The 20,824-nt window shown below is 39.7% G+C and overlaps 1 protein-coding gene across 4 annotated transcripts in view; it reads right to left on the bottom strand.

The window, feature by feature from the left end:
- Positions 1 to 797: 797 nt before the first annotated feature.
- The window catches only part of acsl1a (acyl-CoA synthetase long chain family member 1a), a 30,911-nt gene continuing 10,884 nt past the window's right edge, over positions 798 to 20,824 (bottom strand). For 2 of the 4 annotated variants that reach the window (XM_061717048.1, XM_061717022.1), the window contains exons 2-21: positions 12,700 to 12,912; positions 12,156 to 12,270; positions 12,003 to 12,067; positions 11,806 to 11,907; positions 10,655 to 10,754; positions 10,374 to 10,549; positions 10,142 to 10,174; positions 8,705 to 8,756; positions 8,531 to 8,604; positions 6,517 to 6,594; positions 5,752 to 5,886; positions 5,510 to 5,644; positions 4,400 to 4,495; positions 4,210 to 4,282; positions 3,838 to 3,926; positions 3,042 to 3,158; positions 2,808 to 2,951; positions 2,621 to 2,722; positions 2,097 to 2,168; positions 798 to 1,890 (exon numbers count right to left, since the gene is read on the bottom strand). In XM_061717048.1, the coding sequence (XP_061573032.1) occupies positions 1,750 to 1,890; positions 2,097 to 2,168; positions 2,621 to 2,722; positions 2,808 to 2,951; positions 3,042 to 3,158; positions 3,838 to 3,926; positions 4,210 to 4,282; positions 4,400 to 4,495; positions 5,510 to 5,644; positions 5,752 to 5,886; positions 6,517 to 6,594; positions 8,531 to 8,604; positions 8,705 to 8,756; positions 10,142 to 10,174; positions 10,374 to 10,549; positions 10,655 to 10,754; positions 11,806 to 11,907; positions 12,003 to 12,067; positions 12,156 to 12,270; positions 12,700 to 12,894 (2,094 nt within the window). In that variant the 5' untranslated portion in view covers positions 12,895 to 12,912 and the 3' untranslated portion in view covers positions 798 to 1,749. Of the gene's footprint in view, positions 1,891 to 2,096; positions 2,169 to 2,620; positions 2,723 to 2,807; positions 2,952 to 3,041; positions 3,159 to 3,837; positions 3,927 to 4,209; positions 4,283 to 4,399; positions 4,496 to 5,509; positions 5,645 to 5,751; positions 5,887 to 6,373; positions 6,452 to 6,516; positions 6,595 to 8,530; positions 8,605 to 8,704; positions 8,757 to 10,141; positions 10,175 to 10,373; positions 10,550 to 10,654; positions 10,755 to 11,805; positions 11,908 to 12,002; positions 12,068 to 12,155; positions 12,271 to 12,699; positions 12,913 to 20,031; positions 20,164 to 20,824 lie in introns of those variants that run through there. The other 2 variants (XM_061717039.1, XM_061717030.1) reach the window with 2 other exon arrangements.

Genomic DNA, 20,824 nt, shown 5'->3' with positions numbered 1-20,824 from the left:
ACAGCTAACTTGACCATAACAGGCTCATGGGTGTCACTTTAATGGAAATAAGTGAAATCAATGCTTCCAATCACATTTGGAAATCTTAAAGGAAAGTTCCTTTACTCACAGAGGTGTGAGCAGGATGCTATTTAATAAAAAAAAAAAACTGCAACAAAGCATATTTTGTGAAGTATAAACGTGGCCACCATGGGGGATTTTTCTGATGCATGGATACGATATTTCAGCTGTGCAGAAAAAATGGTAACCATCAAACAGAAATCGAGATGTGCCAAACAATCTTTTTGGAGGTTTTTCAATATTTGTTTTCTAAGCAGATGCAGATTCAATCAAACCGGTGAAGCCTCTTTATCAATAAAGACATGTCATTGTTCAGACACCTCCAATACTAAAGAAAGCCCCAATTAAATTAAACATGTTTTGGCTTTACGAAGTGGATGACATTCAAACACTGAATTCGTGGAGCGGAACCTGCTCTCAGGATGTGAGGTCAAAGTTACCATGGTTACAGCCACTAAAATACAGTTTCAGAGAACAGCGGTGCAGTTGTCTCATTAGGTATGAAAGGTGCATAAAATGTGCTTAAATGGTTTAAAAACAAAACAATAACCGCTGATTGTAAGGTGTATTAATATATTTTTCACCTCCTGTGAGAATCCGTAGCTGCATGGTGTTCCTAAAGAAAATAATTCATTTGGTGTACTTTAACACAATAACGAGGTGGCTCCCTCTTCTCCATGTCATCTGTCAGTAGATAAAAACAACTGGCCATAATAGAAGACAAAGTTACACAACTGTATTGAAATAAAGTATTTATTCATTTCAGTTGACAGATACAAGTCCTAAACTTTCCATTACACCTGTACATTTATCCCCTTTTCAGAATCATAACAGTATGGCTTTTAGCATCAAGGATTCCTTGATATGATTAGATGTGCAGAAGTTTGGACGAAACCTTTGAAGTCACAATTGATTTTTTTTTCTTTTTGTTTTGTCATAGAAAATAAATGCAGACTGTGACTTTATATGCATCGAAGCACATATAATTTATCTTAAAAATTAGCTTCCTGATATTAATCACAATATCATTATTCCCTTCAGCACTTTTGCAGTATACACACTCCAGTTATGGGACTTTATCCTGCAGCACGGAAAAAGGAGTCTGCATGTACAGTATAGTCACATTCAGTATATTACATGCGCTGTTAGACACAACAAACAAAAGGCACATGACTCCCATAGGCTGGTAACTAAATTCTGATAAAAGTCTGTGGTTAAGCCTGCAGCATTGAAACACACGGGAATGCAGGAGATTACAGAGTATCAGAGTACTCTAAATACAAATATACTCTTCCAGCACATACACTATTTACAGGTTTGAAGATCACATTATGTCAATTTAAATAGATTACCAAAACATTAAATAGCTTGGCATATAAATATTTTATATTTGTCACGATAAAATGTTCCTATTCCGCTAACAGACAAAGTGGCAGTGAAGTTGAGAGGAACTCTGATTTTAAGCCTCTACTCAAAGACGGATGGCATTAACCCATGTTCTGGAATATTCCTCATCTATTGCCATCATCAAAATAGATGATAAATACTTAGATTCAATGCCTTATTACTGTTGGAGCAACCGCTGCAAAATTGTTTAAATTGTTGCAGGCAGAAAATATGTAGAGAATTCTCCGAGTAACATGTTTTGGTTGGTTGTGTGACCTTTGTAACGAACTCCTCGATGGATGCTCACATCTTTATTTTGGCATAAAGTTGATCGATCTGCGCCCTGAAGTATTTTCGAAGGTCATTCCTCTTTGCCTTCAGGGTCGGAGTCAGCAGGCCGTTCTGGATAGTAAACATCTCGGGATGCAGCGCAATGTCTCTCACCTGCAGTGGAGAAAAGGATCAAAAGTACATGAAGTTAAGGATTATCTGACATACTGACATTATGATAGTTTTAGTTTGTCATTCGGTCAGCGTATAAAAGTGACGTGCCATTTCAGCTTTGATTGAAAGGGTACTAAGTGAGGTTTAAAAACAGTTTATGTAGAAGTTGATAGAACTTAAATTAAGTCAAATGTGACATCAGTCACCTGTTCAAAAGACTTGAGCCCTGCTTCTTTGCCAATATTCAGGATGTCCTCCAGAATGCCGGCTTTCACGTCCTGCAAAAGGATTGAGAACGTTAGGCTCGAATTAAAGAGAGTAAAGGTGTCTGTTCACTAGGGCTGGACTTGATACCGTGTTATTGGCTCTGAAGGCTGCTAGACTACAACAGATACTCAAAGCTTCTCTCGTATGATGGTGCAGACTGAGAGCGAGCAAGATATTAATGGGTGCTCAATCAAAAGAAGCACACTACATGGTGCTGGAAATTTTTTTTTTAAATGCAATAGGGGAGGAGTTTAATTAAAAGTGCCACACAACTGTAATCTCCGTAATGCTGTGTTGTTTAATGGGTCAAATTAACTGATGAATTCCTCACTGCTGACAGCAAGTGAGAGCATTGAACGTGAAGGGGTAAAAAAAATAAATCTGGATGTCCACGTGATGGATGTACATCGCAGTATTCAGGTCCAGCCCTAATGTTCAGAGTGTCCCTGGTAATACATCTGACCTTGTTATTGCACAGTTCAGTGTAGGATCCTTCAATCCCTTTTCTCTTGGCCCAAATAGGTAAAAAGTCTGGATCAGGTACCACTATCGCCACCAGGCATGCCTTGAAAATAAAACGTGCATAAGATGAAAGAGGAAGGCAGTAAAAGGAGAGATTTAATGGGGTTTGAGTTGGTTCAATAACCAACCTGTAAGCTGTCGCCGTGAACGTATATCTGGGCCACTGGATCACTGCGATTATAAACCATTTCTATTTTCTCTGGGGCGATGTACTCTCCTTGTGCCAGTTTGAAAATGTTTTTTATTCTGTCGATGATCTTTAGTGTGCCATCCTGAAATAAACAACAGGAACAGTGACAGTTATTTTTCTCCCTTTATTGACAATCAATATTTTACTTCAAGATGGATTCTGCTTTACTTACAGGAAGCCATTTCCCAATGTCTCCTGTGTGCAGCCATCCGTCCTGATCTAGGGCCTCGGCTGTTTTCTTGGAGTCTTCAAGGTATCCTTTGAATACATTTGGTCCTTTGACACACACCTAGAGTAACAGAGGTCACAAGTGAAGATATTTTAAACTTACCAGAATACAGATACCCACATATTGTTTATAGATTAATATAAGTGAACCCTTCAGATTTATACAAGGGCTTTTCATGATTAACTCTTCTGTCTCCTATAGATTATTTTCCTAACTCATACTGCATTGTTACATATAGCTGGTTTCATCTGATGTGCATATGTAATAGACAAATGTGTATGAATAAAATACATTTACCACATTCATTGTAATGAAAATATGCCTTCTAAATACAATTGTGTTTTTTTATATTTAATGTTTTGGGGCATGCATTTCTTTTGAGTCATTTAGCAGATACATTTCATGTTGGTAGAATAGATTTAAACCACCCAATGTGGCAATACCACTTCTGACCACACGGGGGCGCACAGATCTGCTGTGCTGACAGAAGCCATTTATAATACAATACTAATGAGTGGAGGCATGTCTTTGTCCCACCAGAGGTGCACTTTGTTGTGATGTTTCCTCCATGTGTTCAGAAGTGGTTTTGCCTTAACTGCTGATATTGGTATATTAATATAAACCATAATACCATCTTATATTTAGCAAGATTGAAGAGCTTGTGTAGTAAGTAAAAGAAAATTCAGAAACTGTTCCCATCTTGTGTTAGAGTATTTTTGTAATAAAGCGTGCTCCTCACCTCTCCCTCTCCATTGGCTGCCAAGTAATTCATTTCTACCACATCCACGAGTTTTATAGCGTTGCAGGGCAGAGGAGGCCCGACGTGACCTGCGGGCACAATTTTCATTTTAGTCTCTTGTTGCAGCGTTGATGTCCTCCACATACTGCTCACATTACATATAAACTATAGTTAAACTCCAGTTAAGCTTCCTGCATGGTTTCTGTGGACCGTTTAGGATCACTTAGGAGTCTGCAGACATGGATTCAGCTCTATTCATTTATCTTTTTAAGTCTGCTGTGGCAGGCCTTTCCATGCATGGGCAAGTTATCCGTCTGTGGATTCTCTCGGCTGAGGCTACAGCGTCAGGATGTTGATTTACTGGACTTTTACCTGCTGACCAGTCTCCAGGCAACGACATGGAGCACCCTGCGGTACATTCAGTCTGGCCATAGCCTTCATAAAACTGTAGAAAGCATTGATGTTAGTGGCAATCACAGAATATCACGCAGTTACACATATTGATTTTTATTCCAAAAAGACAACAACCTCAATTCAGCGAGGATGACACCGGTTGACTAACCTGACAGCCGAGAGCAGCTCGGAGGAAAGTCAGGATTGTTGGGGACACGGGGGCAGCTCCTGTTATCATGAGTCTCACACGACCACCCAGACCCAACTGCGAACAGCAAAACACTGACCGTCAAATATAAAACTAAAGTTGCCCTTTTGTGCATCACAGATTCACTGCAGGTTATCAAAATGACTACGAGGGGCTACTTAAACCCAACTCCACCCTTCTAATCCCCTACTGCGCTTTAATCTCATGCCATCTAAACAGAATGCCGGATTTCAGTGTATCAACAAATTCATGGAGTCTATTTTTTTTTTTGTCCAATTATGATAACCTGGCAGATGTAGGGCTGTTCGATTTTGCCCAAAAATAAAATCTCGATTTTTTTCTCTCAAAATCCGATTTCCGATTACGATTATTTTGTGAATTGACAAAAGGCAAAGAAATGATTTCAAATATGCAGTTTTTTTTATTGAACATTTGCCCCATTGGGCTTTAAGTGCAAACTTTGCTCTTATTAAACCAAAAATGAATGAATAAAGTGCAAAACTCTGTAAAATAAGTTGAAAAAAAGTTTTAAAAAATATAATAAAATATAAAGTTTTATCTCTGAAAAAAAAATTAGCAAATCAGCACTTGCTACATACAGTAAGTTATATTTCCAATTAAATAAAACAAGACATTTTCTAATTAAACTAAACTGGGTCTTTGCATGCTAAATAATAATGCAACCCATGAAGGAGGTAGAGGTGTGTAATGTCAGTCATTACATTTGCTATTCACATTTGCAAGTTTTTTGCAAGGAACACGAGCCGGTCTACCGCATCTGGCTTGAGGGATGCCCGGTGGCATGTTACAACGCCCCCTCCTACACTAAAGAGCCTCTCCGATGGGGCACTTGTCGCAGGTATTGAGAGGTATTTCCATCAATCATTAATATGGTATCAATCATTAATATGTGTGCAGACAAGGTAAAAAAAAAAAAAAAAAAAAAAAGTGAAAAATCGATTTTACGATTTTCACGTTTTAACATCGTTCTAATTACATAATCGCGATAACGATTTAAAATCGATTAATCGAACAGCCCTAAGCAAATGTAATTAAACATTACGGATTTACCTGCACTTTTTTGAAGATGAGTTTGTCCCACAAGCTGTCCTTTCGGATCACTCCCTGTTTGAGCTCCGACTCTTTCCTCCTGAAGGCGAAGTCCAGCAGCCATCTTTTCACTGGTGTGTTGGCCTGACTGAAAACCTGGTGAGAAACAAGGAAACTACAACTACTTTTCCAGTTAAATATAAAAACGAGGCTGCACGCCAGAGAAATGCGGGTGTGCAGAAAACAAAAGGCATTTAACTGACCCTGTCAAACATTCGGTTAAGGAGACGAGGGACGACGGGAAAGACCGTCGGCTGCAGTGTCTTCAGATCGTCCATCAAGAGTCGAATGTCCCCTTGGAAGAAGCCTATTCGTGCCCCGTGGATGAGGATGACACCCTGAGGTCAAAATAATACAATGGTTTATTCCAACTGCTTCAAATGAAAAATGCCAGGTCTTGACCACCAGAGGTCACAGCGCACATGTTGCTTTTTCTTCTCCAACTTGTTGCTGCAATTGCTGTCATTCCGCAGAGTTTTACAGATGGCAGTGCTGTCAAACATTATTCGATACTTAATGCATTTATCTATAAATAATCTTAATTCAGGACATACCTGCTTCAATAATGGCGTATATATACAGTATTATTAATAACACAATAAAAGTTTAAAGGAAATCATAACATGCAGCTACAAACTACAGTATTTCAACAAAACAGGAACTTCATTAGTAGCACTGCAAATTCAACATGCTTCTTATTAAAAGAAATCCATGAAAGAAAAGCATTTGTTTTTCCTACAATGTTTATAACTGAACTTTTTTTTTTTTTTTTTTCCAAAATTCGATTGGGTTATTTATCTGAAGGTAAGTAAGCCCACAACATACCTGCACAACCCTCTCAAACATGTGAGCTAGGGGGAGATAGGACACATGAATGTCATGGAGGGTCAGCATGCTGTGTACCTAGAGAGGACACACACAACAAAAAACACATGCGCAAATGCGAGTCAAGCACACGCCTACTGTACCTCCACCACCCTTTCAAACATGTGGGCCAGAGGGAGGAAGGAGATGAGCACATCTTTAGTGCTGGGCTTCAGTAAGCCCTGGGCAACGCAGGAGGAGGACGGGGCGAGGGAGAAGAGCACAGGACAGCAAGACATCACAGAAGGTTAAACATCCAACAACCCCATGTTTATGTTTTCTTTGATCTAAGTCTCTGGAGTGCAAAGGTGCATGGACTGATCTCTAAGGGCAGTGGTGGTCTATATTCAAAAGTTGTACCGAGAGGATGCCTCAAAAATAATTACTCTGTAAAAAAGGAGAAGAAAAACTAAAATCCATCAATCTAAATGTCTAACAAGAGCTAGCTCCTCCCTCCAGCACTCCCTGAGAAAAAACCCATCATGAATTTTCCCTGTTGCACCATAACAATGAGAGTAGATATAGTGGACATCATGGCAGACCAAACTAAGAGACTGAAGACTAATAATGGAAGAAAAAACGAGAGCTGCTCTCAACACTCATTCAGTGAATCGTTTTCTTGAAGTGTCTTGAGACGTTGTCGCTATATAAATACAGCTAAATCTAGCTGAATTGACTGGTATTGTGAAAAAATCAAAATCCGACAGCACTCACTTGAAGTACAAAACTTTAATATATGGTAAATCACTGCACAGCAGCAGAAAATCGGACGTGTTTCAGCTTACAGCCGTCCTCAGCGGAAACGCTGCTGTGCAGTGATTTACCATATATTAAAGTTTTGTACTTCAAGTGAGTGCTGTTGGATTTTGATTTTTTGATGTGTTTTTTGGACTGGCACCCGGTGACACACTTTTGCTCTTTTTGAGTGAGCACGCCAAGTCTGCCGATTATTGACTTGTATTGTGCTCACGGGCTCGGGCCGAGTTCACGACGGGCCGTTTTATCAGGGAGCACTGACGCAAAGGGGAGGTAAGGGTAAGCTCTCCGACGATTGTTTCAAATTAACCTTCCTCCTATAGGGGGACCTGCTAAAAGTTTCAAAAGCACTTTTTTTGTTGCTTTTAAATTAACTTTTGCCTTTTTGCTCAACAACTTTCAAGTGTCCTCACCTTTTTCCTATATTTTTGGTTGTATTGTAGCCCCAGTTTAACGCAATACTGCCAAAACTACAAGAGTTTGAGTTTAAAACTTAGCTGATCTGCAGTACAAACAGATGGAAACTGGAATCATAAAGCCTGGAGAGTCAGTCCAGCCAAAAAGAAATCAATTGTTTAATGGAAAAAATAAATCAATCTCTGTAATAAATAGACATCTATTGAATTCTTCAGAGAGAGCTGACGTCATCTGATGAAGACCTTAAGTCTGGATTGTTCTGTTCATTATTACTGGCAGAAACTATCACTTTAAAGAACGCTAGAAGCTGCAAAGACTGGCAAGACATGAAAGGGCGCTCTAATAACCTCAATGGGTGACTAAAATCGGAGGCATGCTGTAGCAGTTTATCCAAAAGCCATGAGTCTTAACAGGAACATCACAATATAATTGTTTACGCCTGCTTTCAGATGCCTAATGCACTACAGATATAGATTTTTCTGTTGGTCTTTCATTTAATATGAATAAAAATTAGTGTGCAGGAAGAGATGAAACGTATCCACGTGTTTAAAAAAAATGGCTTGAATCAGAAAACTCTGCTGCGGTTAAGTCCAGGCTAAACCTCATCTGCACCTGTTAAAACACAGGTGCAGATTATATCACGTAACTGACATTACCCAGGAGTTGAAGCTCCAAACCTCAGCGACGCATTTAACAGGCCCCTCGTCTTTAGAGATGAATATTTTCAATATACTAATTCTTATGTAAACAAAGTACAGGGAAGCTTTGAGACCTTCTCTTTCGGCCCTGGACCGGCTGCTCTCCAGCAATAAAAAGAAGGGAGTTTGGGAAGCTTGTTACCATGGTAACACATTTTAAACTTTACCACATTTCTCATAATTTGTTTCCATGTCTTCTGAATTTTTAAAGGACTAGAATCAAAGTCTTGCAGGTGCGTTCCTTTACCTCTGTTATTTTTATGAAAGCTGCAGTGTTGGAGATGATGTTTCCATGTGTAAGAAGTGCACCTTTAGGGTTCCCTGAATATATGCACATAGAAAAAACAGGATTACACATTAAATATTCATTCTTTTTTTTTGTCTCTTCAAAATGTTAAAGCCATGTCATTTCTGAAGGTACCTGTGGTGCCGGAAGTGAAGCAGACAATTGCGTAATCGTCCGGTTTTGGAGGCTGTAATTAGATCAGAGATGATAGTAATTCACAGCATGAACTGCTTTTCAAGTGTGTATCGTGATCCTGCCTTTTATTTTTTTCTTTAAGATAGGGTCCTACTGCTTAAAGAAATATATCCGCATTAAAACAAACACTTAGGGCCCGATTTACTAAAGGTTTGCGTGTGTAAAAACGTGTGCAAACTTGACAGCACCCGCAAACCAAAGTGCCAGCTGATCTACTAACAGCGTGCAAAGAGGACTGCGCCTCTCAAATGCGCAAAATAGCACACACAATTCATTTAGTACTTTTGCCCTGATGAATAATCAATATGGGGCGTACCCACCAGAAATCGCTAAATACTGGGAGGGAAAGATGCAAATTGGTCCATTTACCACCCGCAATGAGATTTACCAAGCCTGAAAGTTTTTGCAGGGATTGTGATTGCGTCTGTATTTAATACGTTCGAAAGGAAGGTGCTAATCTCCACATGCAAAAGGAGAAATATTTTATTTGAATGTTAAATCGAGTATTATTCAGCAAAAGGTTGCCACAGGAGGCACATTCATTTTTTTATTTGTGATAATAAATAAATCACGTGTTTTCATGGAGAAAAAAGTGTTTCTCATTGTGCGCCTATACTTGTTCTGCAGTTGTCATACCCCGGTGTTGTGCCGTATGCACCCCTGCCGTGAAAAGCACCCCCTCGTCTGACAAAAATGATATTCTCATTCCGTGTTCTGTTCTGTTTAGCGTCCAGTTTTGTGTTAATGATTCATGTTTAAATGCGCTCATGGATTCGGGTAAAAAAAAAAAAAAAAATCAGGTAAATGGTTATTGGTTATTGATGTCATTAATTAATAGCCTGCTTACTGTGTTGTCTTCCATAATATTTGTAAATATATATAATATAAACTCCTAAGTATGTGTTTGTGTGAGTGTGTATATATAAATATATTGAAGTGTCAATGTGTTGTTTTTTTTCTTGGTCTACTTATCATTGAATATACGAGGGGGTGCTTTTCACGGCAGGGGTGCTGAATACGGCACAACAATTTGCCTCTTCCACTAATATCTCTAACTCCAACTCGTCAAATTTCATTTTGCGCTTGCGACTATATCCTGCTTTCCATCCACTCTCCATGGCGCAAAGTTTGCGCGCAACACCTCATTTAAATACTGAGGTTTGCACCTGTTATCAATTGCGCACGCAATCTTAGTTGATCACCCGCAAAACACACAACAACAGCACGCGCAAACTTTTTCAGTGCACACGCAATTTAGTACTCTTTATTTAGGATCTTAGTAAATCGGGCCCTTAGTGTAATAATTTAGGAAGAATTAAGAGCTTTTATTTTGTTGTGAAGTCAACTGGTCAGGCAAAGCAACTTGTTCCTACTCACCACTGGTTTCTGGTGGTGAGCTTTACCTACAGCCTGAGGGGAAATAAAAAAAAGAAAAGAATAAATATATAATATATATGGTCAGCTTTACCGTATATGCAGAGGTCCAATTTAAGTTTAATCTGATCATGACTGTGACGGTAATACGTGTTAAAGTATTACGCAACGCAGGAAAATATAGCAAGATGGGGAGATTTTTTTAAAGTCAGTGAGAAAGGGACAGTCCTCTTACCTCAAACTCCTTCAGACTTAGAATCTGGATCCCGCACTCCTGTCCCCGTGTCACCAGCTCACTATCAAAAGCCTCCATGATAACAATCGTCTTCACCGACTTTCCTTGTCCGCTGGCGCAATCCAGAATCATGCGAGCCTTTTCAGGGACGTCACAGATCACTGTTGTGATGGCGGCTGAAAGACAAAGAGATTTGGCGTAACCATTTAAATGTTCGGTACCCGGGCCGGGATCCTCAGCAGGGTGATTGTGGATGAGGTGTCAATTTTCATTTTAAATACCTTTTTCAATAATATAGCCAATGGCCTCTGGGCCAAGTGTATCGTACAGCGGGACTGCCACCAAGGAGTAGGTGTAACACGCCAGTTCTGAAATTGTCCACTTCACAAAGAAAACAAACCAACGTTATTTGATTAATTAAATATAAGTGGTAAAAGAAAAGTAAAGTAGGCTCTGAATTATCTCACCAGCCCTTTACATGATCTACAAATGAATATTAAGATGGAAGAAGGAAAAGACTTCCAACCAGTGTTTCATCTCATCCTTAATTACGGCATGCATTCGCTTATATTTATTTAAACAGTTTTTAATTTTCAACATGCTAGTCTAATATCACACATGCAAAACAGGAAAAATATAGAGTGGGAAAAAAAAAAGCATTTTAGACATTTGCAGGAATTTTATGAAAATCAACTCTTAAAAATGAAGTGTTAAAATTCACTTGGGGGAATAAGTTAAATAGTAAGCATTTAAACTCCTCTGCATTTAAACCAGCATGCAAATAAAATAGCAGCTACAGAAAAATAAAAAAAATAAAATCACAAAATGGTATGTACATTAAAAGAAAAAGTATATTCATTTGTGTATTAACTTTTCTGTATGTTTTGAGAACACATTAATAAAAAAAATGTATGTGTATATGTATATATATATATATATATATATATACATACATACATATATATATATATATACACACACACACACACACACACACACACACACACACACACACACATTATAAAACATAATATATAATATATATTATGAAGGTGGAAAGATCAGATGCCTGATTTTAACTGCTAAATAGCCTCTAGAGCAGCATATATACAGAATAAATCTTGGGAAACAGTTCTAGCCACTGGGTGTCAATTGAGTATTATAATTCAAAACAAATCTGAGATATGGGCATTACATTATGACTGCAATATACTGCTTGTTAAAAGCCAAATTCAAAATAGTTTCAGGAGCTTGTTGGGCCTTTTACACCAGCACTACTGTTCATTGATTTTCCATTCTGCCTTCATGATGGTGTGCAGCACTTTAAAAATGTGCCACTTTTCATGGTTCCACAGTGTAGAAGCAGCACCACATTGTGAACCGTGAGCAGCAAAAGGTGATGCAAGTGCAAAAGGATGATGAAGTGTATCACCTCTGGTCTGTTCTGAGAAAAGATGCCGATGTATTTGTCCCCAGTATGAGAGTGTCCTTTGTGAAGGAGGCCAGAGCCGAGACACTCTGCCCTGTCAATCACCTAAGACAAAACGACAAAAATATTCTTAAAATTGTACCGTATTTTTTCCATTTTGGGGCACATCTACGCCCCCGTGCCTGCGGTCGACATCTTACCTCCTTGTAAGATAGCCACTCGTATGGCTGGTCTGGTTTTCGTGATCCAAGACATGGTCCGTCATCTGACGAGGGAAATAAAGCTCTCATTTTTACCTCTTTGCACCATCTGCACAGTGTTTCCCATTTACCTGATGCAACAAATTCACTCACTTGATACCCTGAGCCCTCGCAGGAACACCTCATACACTGTTCGGGCATCATCGTAGTAGTGCGTCAAGTTGGCATGGCTGTCGTTCAACGCTGATCTCCTGGCACGTTCTCCACCCTGGCAGAAAAGAATCCACACAAAGTAAAGACCAGCCCGCTCCTCCACACCTGCATTTTGCAGCACAATGTTCTGCTTATTGAGCTGCAAATGACATCACCACTTCACCAACTCAGCCAGTTTAAACTGGGAGATAAAGTTTCCAGTACTGTAAATGGGGGATGGCGTGAGGATGACACAGCCTGTAATTTGAAGAACTGCACAAGAACTTCAGCTGTGAATGCTGGAGAAGATCCAACAGACATTCATGCGGAATGAGGCCAGCTACAGGACCTCACTGTGCACCCTGGGAACGCTACACTGAGTGAGTGTGATTTCAGGCCATTTCCTACAACTCTAACAAAACAAGAAAATCGAAAAATAATATGAAAGAACAGAACAGAACACAGACAAAACCATTATTACTGGAAAGGAAAAGAGATCACTCACTGGGATTTCCACCGACTGCTGTCTGAGATCACAGGGGGCTTTGAGGGCTTTGGGCCGGGTGGCAAACCAGTATGTGGTGATGGCAGCGAAGGCGCCCATACCCATGAGGGCGTTGGTGGGGAGACTTCGGACATACTGTCGAAAATCATCTAGTTCGGGCATCCGCAGCTGTCTCAAGATATCTTGAGCCTGCATGGCTGTCGTAGAATTACCCTGAAAAAACAAAAAAATTGCATCACTTAGAAGCCTGGTTTGCTCCTTTCAGCTCCATTCAGTATCAGCCAAAAACAGCACCCCCATCCCCCATTAATACAGAGTTTCCATTTGGTGTAAATTCATCGTGCTTTTCACAAGCCTTGAAATTAAAACCACAGAACCTATGTAAACTCAAACTGGTGTCATTTCACCACCGAAACTAAGTTCCCCTCCCCTCGCTCCACCTGTGTGGCGTCTTGATTCCACCCTCCGTGAATCGAGAGCCTTACAAAGGAACAGCGTAACACATTCTTCTGCGACTGTTACGCATCTGTCCTGTCTTTGGAGCTTGGTGAAAGGAGAGCTGTGTCATTTGACAGTGAGGAGAGGTGTAAGGGACGGGTGAGGATAGCGTCTGGTCTTTAAATCAACCCAGAGGGGCACACATCCCACCTCTGTTCATTGATCTGCACCGGCTGCTCCAATAAAACACAAGTCTCCGTCACTTGCCGACAAGGTGATCTCAGGGTCCGTACCTGCCTACGAGATCTCCACCGTACACCCCTTCATTAGCACTGCACTCTTCACAAGAACACCGACTGGACTTGCCCTCCCCGACACAAGGCAATCTCAGTCAAGACTGTTCTCCCACGCAGCAAAAAATTGTATTTTAAAAAACTGGAAATCGGAAAACCCCCCAGCACCCAAACAGTGGATCAATGAACTTGGATCACATTGTACTCCAGAAAAAATATTGTATTCCGTTAGAAAAAAAAACAGAGACTTTGACCTTATTTGGGGACCTTTTTTGGATTTTTTGCTTTTAATGGACTAATGATCTGAATCTACCATGTTAATGAATGTGTTTACACAGGACTTGATTATTTAATTTATCATTCATTTTTGTTCTAGTATTGATAGACATATGTAAAATTATTTTGAATGATGTAATCTATTGACCATATGAGGGAGGGAAGGGGAGAGGGGTGTGTTGTTGTTTTTTTATTTTTACTTACATTTTTTATTTTGTATTTATTTATTTATTTTTTTTAATTTTTTTTTTATTTTATTTTTTTTTAATTTTTATTTATTTATTTATTTTTATTATTATTTATTTATTTTGGTTTAATTAATGTTATGAAAGGTAAAAAAAAAAAAAAAAAAAGGGGGAGAGATATTGATAATTATATTGTTATTGTAAATATTATTTCTTTTTTTTGCTATGCCCTCAATAAACATATCTATATTAAAAAAAAGACTGTTCTCCCACATTGCTCCTCAACGATGGAACAAGTTACCTGTGGCCACAAGAGGAGAGTTGCTACCTTCAAGGTGTTGAAAACTGTCCTCTTCCTTCAGTCGTGGACTGTGCTCTCCCTATAACTTTCCCAGCACTTGAATGTTGTCTTAGTGGCATTTAGCTGCACTTATTTAAATACTGTTTTATCTACACCTACTTTGTCATTACCATGCAACTGTAGCTTGATCATTTTCCTCTGCTGTAAGTCGCTTTGGATAAAAGCGGCTGCTAAATGTGATGACTGCAAACTCCACGGAGAGGGTGAAATCAGTCTTAGACAGTGAGAGACGGCCCTGCAAGGACTCTGGCATGCTGTCAGAGCTACACAAAGGAGCTAAAGATGCTGCGGAATAAATGAATAGATAAGACCGTGTTTGCGACCACATTGGTCAGGAGGATGGCTTCTCACTGAACGCTGTTGTTGTGCATAACAACCTGGAGGAGTCACCAGCGGTCACCATCTGCTCAACTGGACGTTTCCTCTCGCAGCCTTGTAAGCACAGTCGTGTGTGTGTGTGTCATACTTGAAAAACCATGTAGAAACTTTCATTTCTTTGTCAGTGTTCATTGAGTGCAGACTGAATACAGCAGTCAGTCACCAGCGACTCAAGAGACTTGTTGCTGAGCCCTGAACTGCAAAGAAGGTGGAAGAAAGACTCAGTCTCCAAATGGTGAACCTGAAGTGCTCATTTTTGTCTAAGGTCATCGTTCTCTCACGTGTCGCGTCACAGGTCAAGCAAAACAATCTCCAAAGTTCAAAGTTTATTTATTTGTCTCCCTAAGGAGAAAGTTTGCCCAGACAAGAGGAACATTGCTACATACACAGACATGTTAAATCTGACACGTAATCCATAAAAGATCCATAAAAATCCATACAACAGAAAGATAGGTGATTAGGTGATATGTAAGGGGACGCAAGGTATTTGTGCTGATATCTATTCACAAGTTGTCTCTACTTTGAGCTTATCTGTCCAGAGTCTTGTGATTTGTCTCACGAGATGCAACTTTGCAAACTGAAGTCCAGTTGTCCTATCAAACCCTTGAGTAGTGCGACTTAAACTCTACCAAGATAGTTGTACTTGTGCAGTAATTTGTAAAGTTGCGCGATTTGGGGGAATTAAAAAGAATATATAAATCACATTTATTTTGGACAACACTGAAATCAACAGACCTGTACCGGTCTGTTGTGGTAAAGGGAGTTGAGCCAAAAGGGAAGGCTTTCTGTTTAGCGGTCGATATACATTCCTGCTCTCACCTATGGTCCTCCATACGGAGGCTGGGCTTTCCCATAGAGATGCAGTGATATGTTTAGTCATCTGGGAAGGACTTTGAGTCGAGTCGTTGCACCTTCACATACAAAGGGAGCCAGTTGATGTGTTTCAGGCATCTAGCGACGATGCCCCCTGGACACCTCTTTTGGGCGGTGTTTTAGGAATGTCCAGCCGGGGGGAGGACACGCTGGAGAGATTATATCTTTCGCCCCGGCCTGGGAATGCCATTTATTACCCTGAAGGAGCTGGAAGAGGTGGCTGGGGAGACAGAGGCCTGGGTCTCTCTGCTTAGGCTGCTGCCCCTATTAACCGGCCTTAAGTGGATGATGGATGGATGGATGGATGGATGGATGGATGGATGGATGGATGGATGGATGGATGGATGATTTTCATTTAATATGATTATTCACTAAAGCAAATGCTTGTAGAGCTAATAATATAACCCTTTAAATATTTTTGTCCAAAAGCACTAGTGTCACCTCTTATTCTTGAGAATAACTCATTCGTTCAGATCACAAGACAAAATAATATATTTTTTTTCCTCGATTACATTATTTTTGTGATTGTCGGGAGCACAAATTGAAACTGTGATTAAAATTTGATCAAGTGCAGAGCCGTATGTTGTATTAACTTTAACATCTGACATGCTAAAGTAAGACTTTAAAACCTGGGATTTATCTTTTTGGGGGGAGGGGGGTTGGATAGTCTGACGAGGAGGCCAACCTGCTGAGATGTCTCTACTGAGAACACGCTGGTGGAGACTCAGTCATCCAGGTCATGGTAACTCTCAAAGGCTTGAAACAATGTAACTGGACGTCCTTTCCTTTTTGTTGTTGAAGACGTTTCCAACTCTATCATGAAGACCTCTCTACTGAGAATACTGACACTTGTCTTGAATAGGTAAAACCTTTGTGTTTCTTTGTCACTGTGAAGCCAAATTCTTAGATGTCATAATTAAATCCAATGAATACGGCATTTTAGGCCTTCCCAGGTTGATTGGAAGCCTCAATTCACTTTTAAGATCATTGCTGATGTCTTTGCTCCGTTGCGTTGTGTTAACACACACCTGAATGAGTTCTCACTTGCTGATGTAGCAGCATTGATGGCAGCACTTGACTGCCGTTTACGATGTTTAATCCCCCCAAACCACAGCGAGACAACGGTTTAATCTTTAGTTAAACTGGCGCGAGTTGGAAAAAGTTACTGGACAGATTCACAGCTCTGTACTATCAACATGTTCTGTATGGTTCTTTACTTTTTTTTCTATTTCTCTGCATCATCATTTTCCAGTACTTCTGGGTCGTGTCCTGGTTGAACTGTGGAGCATGTGCGGAGGGTGGAGTCCACCTTCAGTTACTGTAAGCCAGAATGTTTACATATCAGGATTACCCAACTTTAACCCCATTATCTGGGTGTGTTAGTGTGACTCAACCATGGCGGCCTCTCAGACCTTACTTTAAACTGTGTTCTGAGACATCCAGTCACAAGTGACAAGATTTCAACACACTCCAGGGCGGATTCCGATCTGATCATCTGGGGACAGCGCTGATGATGAAGACTATGTATCCATTTTCATCATCTCTTTGTAACGTTATTTCTCCTCCTCCTTGGATTGTAATATCCTTTATTGCACAAAGCTTTCAAAAGTTATTTTTGTTGCACTTTCTTAATCTTGGTGTCATCTTGTCTTATTCCAGCTTCTTCTTTTTTGTCAATTACAGTCAAGCTGTTGCCTTTATACGTTAAAAATAACAGCACACTTGGTGCCTGTAAGGGAAAATACAACAGTGAAGCTAGTTTCAGGTTGGATACTGCCTTACAACTTCCTGTTTTGAGTCACCAGGTAGAACAGCAGTGGCACTTTGGATTGTGGTATTATGTTGGCAATAAAGGTGTTCATCACATGAAAAAGCACGAGTTCATCAAGTCAAAGATAAAGGCAAATGAACTAGCTGCAAACTTTTGGAGTTTGGTTTTCAGAAATGACTTCCCCAACGAAAGCCAGAAACCAGAGCAAAGACGGACAAAACTGGCCGTTGAATATGTTCAATTACACAGTCAAATCCAACATCTGGAACAACATTACAGTTTCCCAGGTTGAAATTTCTGCGATCGGTTTGAGACTGACTGATCACGAGAAATGCAGTTTTACCAGTTTTACAGTCCAAATCTGGACTTGAAACGTGCTCGAATGTCAAAACGTAAATGTATTTTTTCTTTAGTATATTTTGGATACATTTCCTGGATTTCTTTATTTAGCAGACATTCTTTATTCAATGGTAATAAAATCAATTAAAATTCTAAATGAATAAATAAAAATAACACTGATGACGTATAATGATGATAATAATGAAATCTCAGTATCAGCCAATGTGAGCCCTGAGATTGGAATCAGAATTAAAGAGAAGTGGAAAAAAAAAGAAAGTATCAGAACACCTGTACCAGGTGTAAATACATGTGCGAAGCACGTACCACTGATCAGGACCAATGTCGAGTCTGCTTTCAGGTGAACTGAGATGTTTACGAACATTTTAAAACAAAGATTTCAGCCACTGATGCAGTAATTACTTTTTTTCCTCATATAAATGCACAAATAATTCATCCCTTCAAGATTACTATATTTTTGTTGTATTGTGTTCATCATGTCTTCCAATTGATATATTATGGTTTTCTTTTCCTGAGGAAGGCGGGAGAACCGCCGAAACTGTCAGTCTGAAGGTAAGAAGTCTGTCTTTGTCTGAAAAAAAGAAAACCATAATATATTACTATATTTTATTATTTGACTTTAAACTTATCAACAAAATAAAATGTTTAAATTCCTTGAGAACTAAAATAACTTGTTTTAATGAGTTAAATTGTAGAATCTTCTTAAAGATGATACTGTATATATGGAAACAAGGACACAACATTGGCCTGTGGATTCATTGTGTCACGGCATCGAACAGATGGATGTGTGGATGCAGAACAATTTTCTCCAGTTAAACTCAGGCAAAACAGAAATCATTGTCCGCAGAAACAGAGAGAAAGTGTTATCAGTTACCTTTCAACTCTCTCTCCATAGAACCTAAAAATCTGGGGGTAATATTGGACTCAGATCTGAACTTTACAGCCACCTTAAATCCATAACATCAGCAGCTTTTTACCATTTAAAAAGCATTGCCAGTATCAAAGCAATAGTGTCTAAACCTAATTTAGAAGGACTAATCCATCCATTTGTCTCCAGCAGGTTAGACTACTGTAACAGCCTGCTCACTGCTGCAGTACATCCAGAATGATGCAGCTCCAGTCCTCAGGTCTGCACTGGCTTCCTGTCGCTCAGAAACTTTAAAACAGCTTTGCTTGTGTACGAGTATCTTCATGGCTTAGCACCAAAGTACATCTACTGTGACATGTTAGAGCCATGTGAAGTAAGTGGGACTCTGAGAACCTCAGGGAGACGTCTCCTGCCGGTGCCCAGAGTCAGGACTAAACAAGGAGAAGCTGCGTTTCAGTTTTATGCTCCTAAAATCTGGAACAGTCTTCCAGAAAATTTGAGACATCCCTCAACTCTGAAAATGTCTCAGTGTCTGACAATTCTATCTTTTTCAACCTTTTTACAAACGTTGCATCTAAAAGAAAAAAAGAGAAAAATCCATTCAACAGCTGCACACTTGGAAACAAAGACACAGGAAGGAAATACGACTCTCCTGCTCACTTTTTCTAATCACAAGCCTCAATGGAGACATACAGACAACCACAGACGCTGGACCAATCGCTTCTGGGGGGAAAAAGAAAAAAAATCTGTGTATTTGGGATTTTTTAGAGGTGAGCTAACGAAGCTGGAGCTTTAATCTTTATAGTTGTGCTCCACTCAAACTTCAGTATCACAATCAGAAAAGCCAGAACCAGCACCTCTGTGGACATTTTTAATCACATATAAACACCGAAACTACCCTAAGGCAGGGGATATTTTTTAAATCAAAAAATATATTTGTAGAAATGATTTTTACATTGTTAGGCCTCACTCACATAAAGAAATGAAGCAGCCCTCTCACACTCCATGGTTATTTGTACTTTATCCCCTATGAGGGCGTTCAGGTCGGGCTCACCTGACCTCTGCACTGGAGGTAAATGAAGTGTACAGCCACCCTAAGGTGACAATTGACTTCTCCCCTACTTCTATTATTAACACAGAGCCCATGACACTGGGACCAGCGCCAACTGGGACAAAGTACATAGAAAAGGTGACAAATACATTTCTCATTAAAAAACTTAAATTCAGCTAACCGTTACGAAATTACATTTACTGTCAAAGTACATCTGTGACATGCCATGATTCATTTAAGCCGTTTATCAGTTCTGCTCACCCTCTAAAAGGGGGGAAGAAACTAAATAAACCGATCGAAAACTCCACATTAAACTTCTCAAATGCTCTGGGTCTTAAGTGTTATCATCCAGACGTGAAAGCAAAGCAATGATCAAGCCGCTTTTAACTCGAGTCCAAGTCATCTCCAAATGCAGCCGAAACTATTTCCAGGCGGTTCAGAGCGCTTTGATGACAAAATATAACCGATATTCTGTACTCACTGTTCTCAAGTGTGCAAATGAAGAAAGGTCGACAGTGTGTCCAGAGTGGAGGGATGCAGTAATCTGAAGGACTTGGCTCTGTTGCGGTTGCTATTAGAAGGACTCAGTCTGACCTCCAATAGACCTCTGAAGTTCTCACAACTATGAATAGCAGAAACACGCCCCTTTTCAAACAGAAACACAGACGCACGAGACACCGGCAGCCACTCACTTTGCTGCAACGCAACTAGTACGTTAATGAAAAGCCACTTTTTTTTCCTACTTTCTTTTTTTTTTTCTTCCCTTAACCACATCCAAAGTGAAACAAGCTTTTAGCCTTCACGGGCACGTCTATCTGTACCTCAGCTAGGTTTAAAGCACAGGAGCCTGACCATTTAATAGCGATTACTACTTCAGAACAAACTGTTCGGAACGATTTCAAACATTTCTCCCCCGATGTTTATTTAAGAGCACTCAACAATCATCTTATCCTACGTTATCTGGACAAAGTGTGTGGAATTCATGTGTGGCTGAGAGTTCAAACAGCTCAAACTAGTACGACAAAAAAGATAAAACCTGTGCATTCTGTGAAAGTGTATGTAGTCCAACTGACAGATGTGGTGACCGAGTCCCCCCTTTGCCCCTTTGCTTTTTTTCCTTCCCAACTTACATGCGTGCACTAACGCTGACTCACGTGTTCAAGTCTGAGCATGTGTGCAGATTCCAGAGTTAATGAAGTGTTTCAATTTACTGTTTACCAACATTTAATCTATTTTCCTTTTTTTTTTTCTTACTGCTTTACAAATGACACAAA

The sequence above is a fragment of the Cololabis saira genome, chromosome 1 (genome assembly GCF_033807715.1).
Source record: "Cololabis saira isolate AMF1-May2022 chromosome 1, fColSai1.1, whole genome shotgun sequence".
Lineage (NCBI taxonomy): Eukaryota > Metazoa > Chordata > Actinopteri > Beloniformes > Belonidae > Cololabis > Cololabis saira.
The sequence above is the reverse complement of the archived record's forward strand: the minus strand, read 5'-3'. Positions and strand labels throughout refer to the sequence as shown.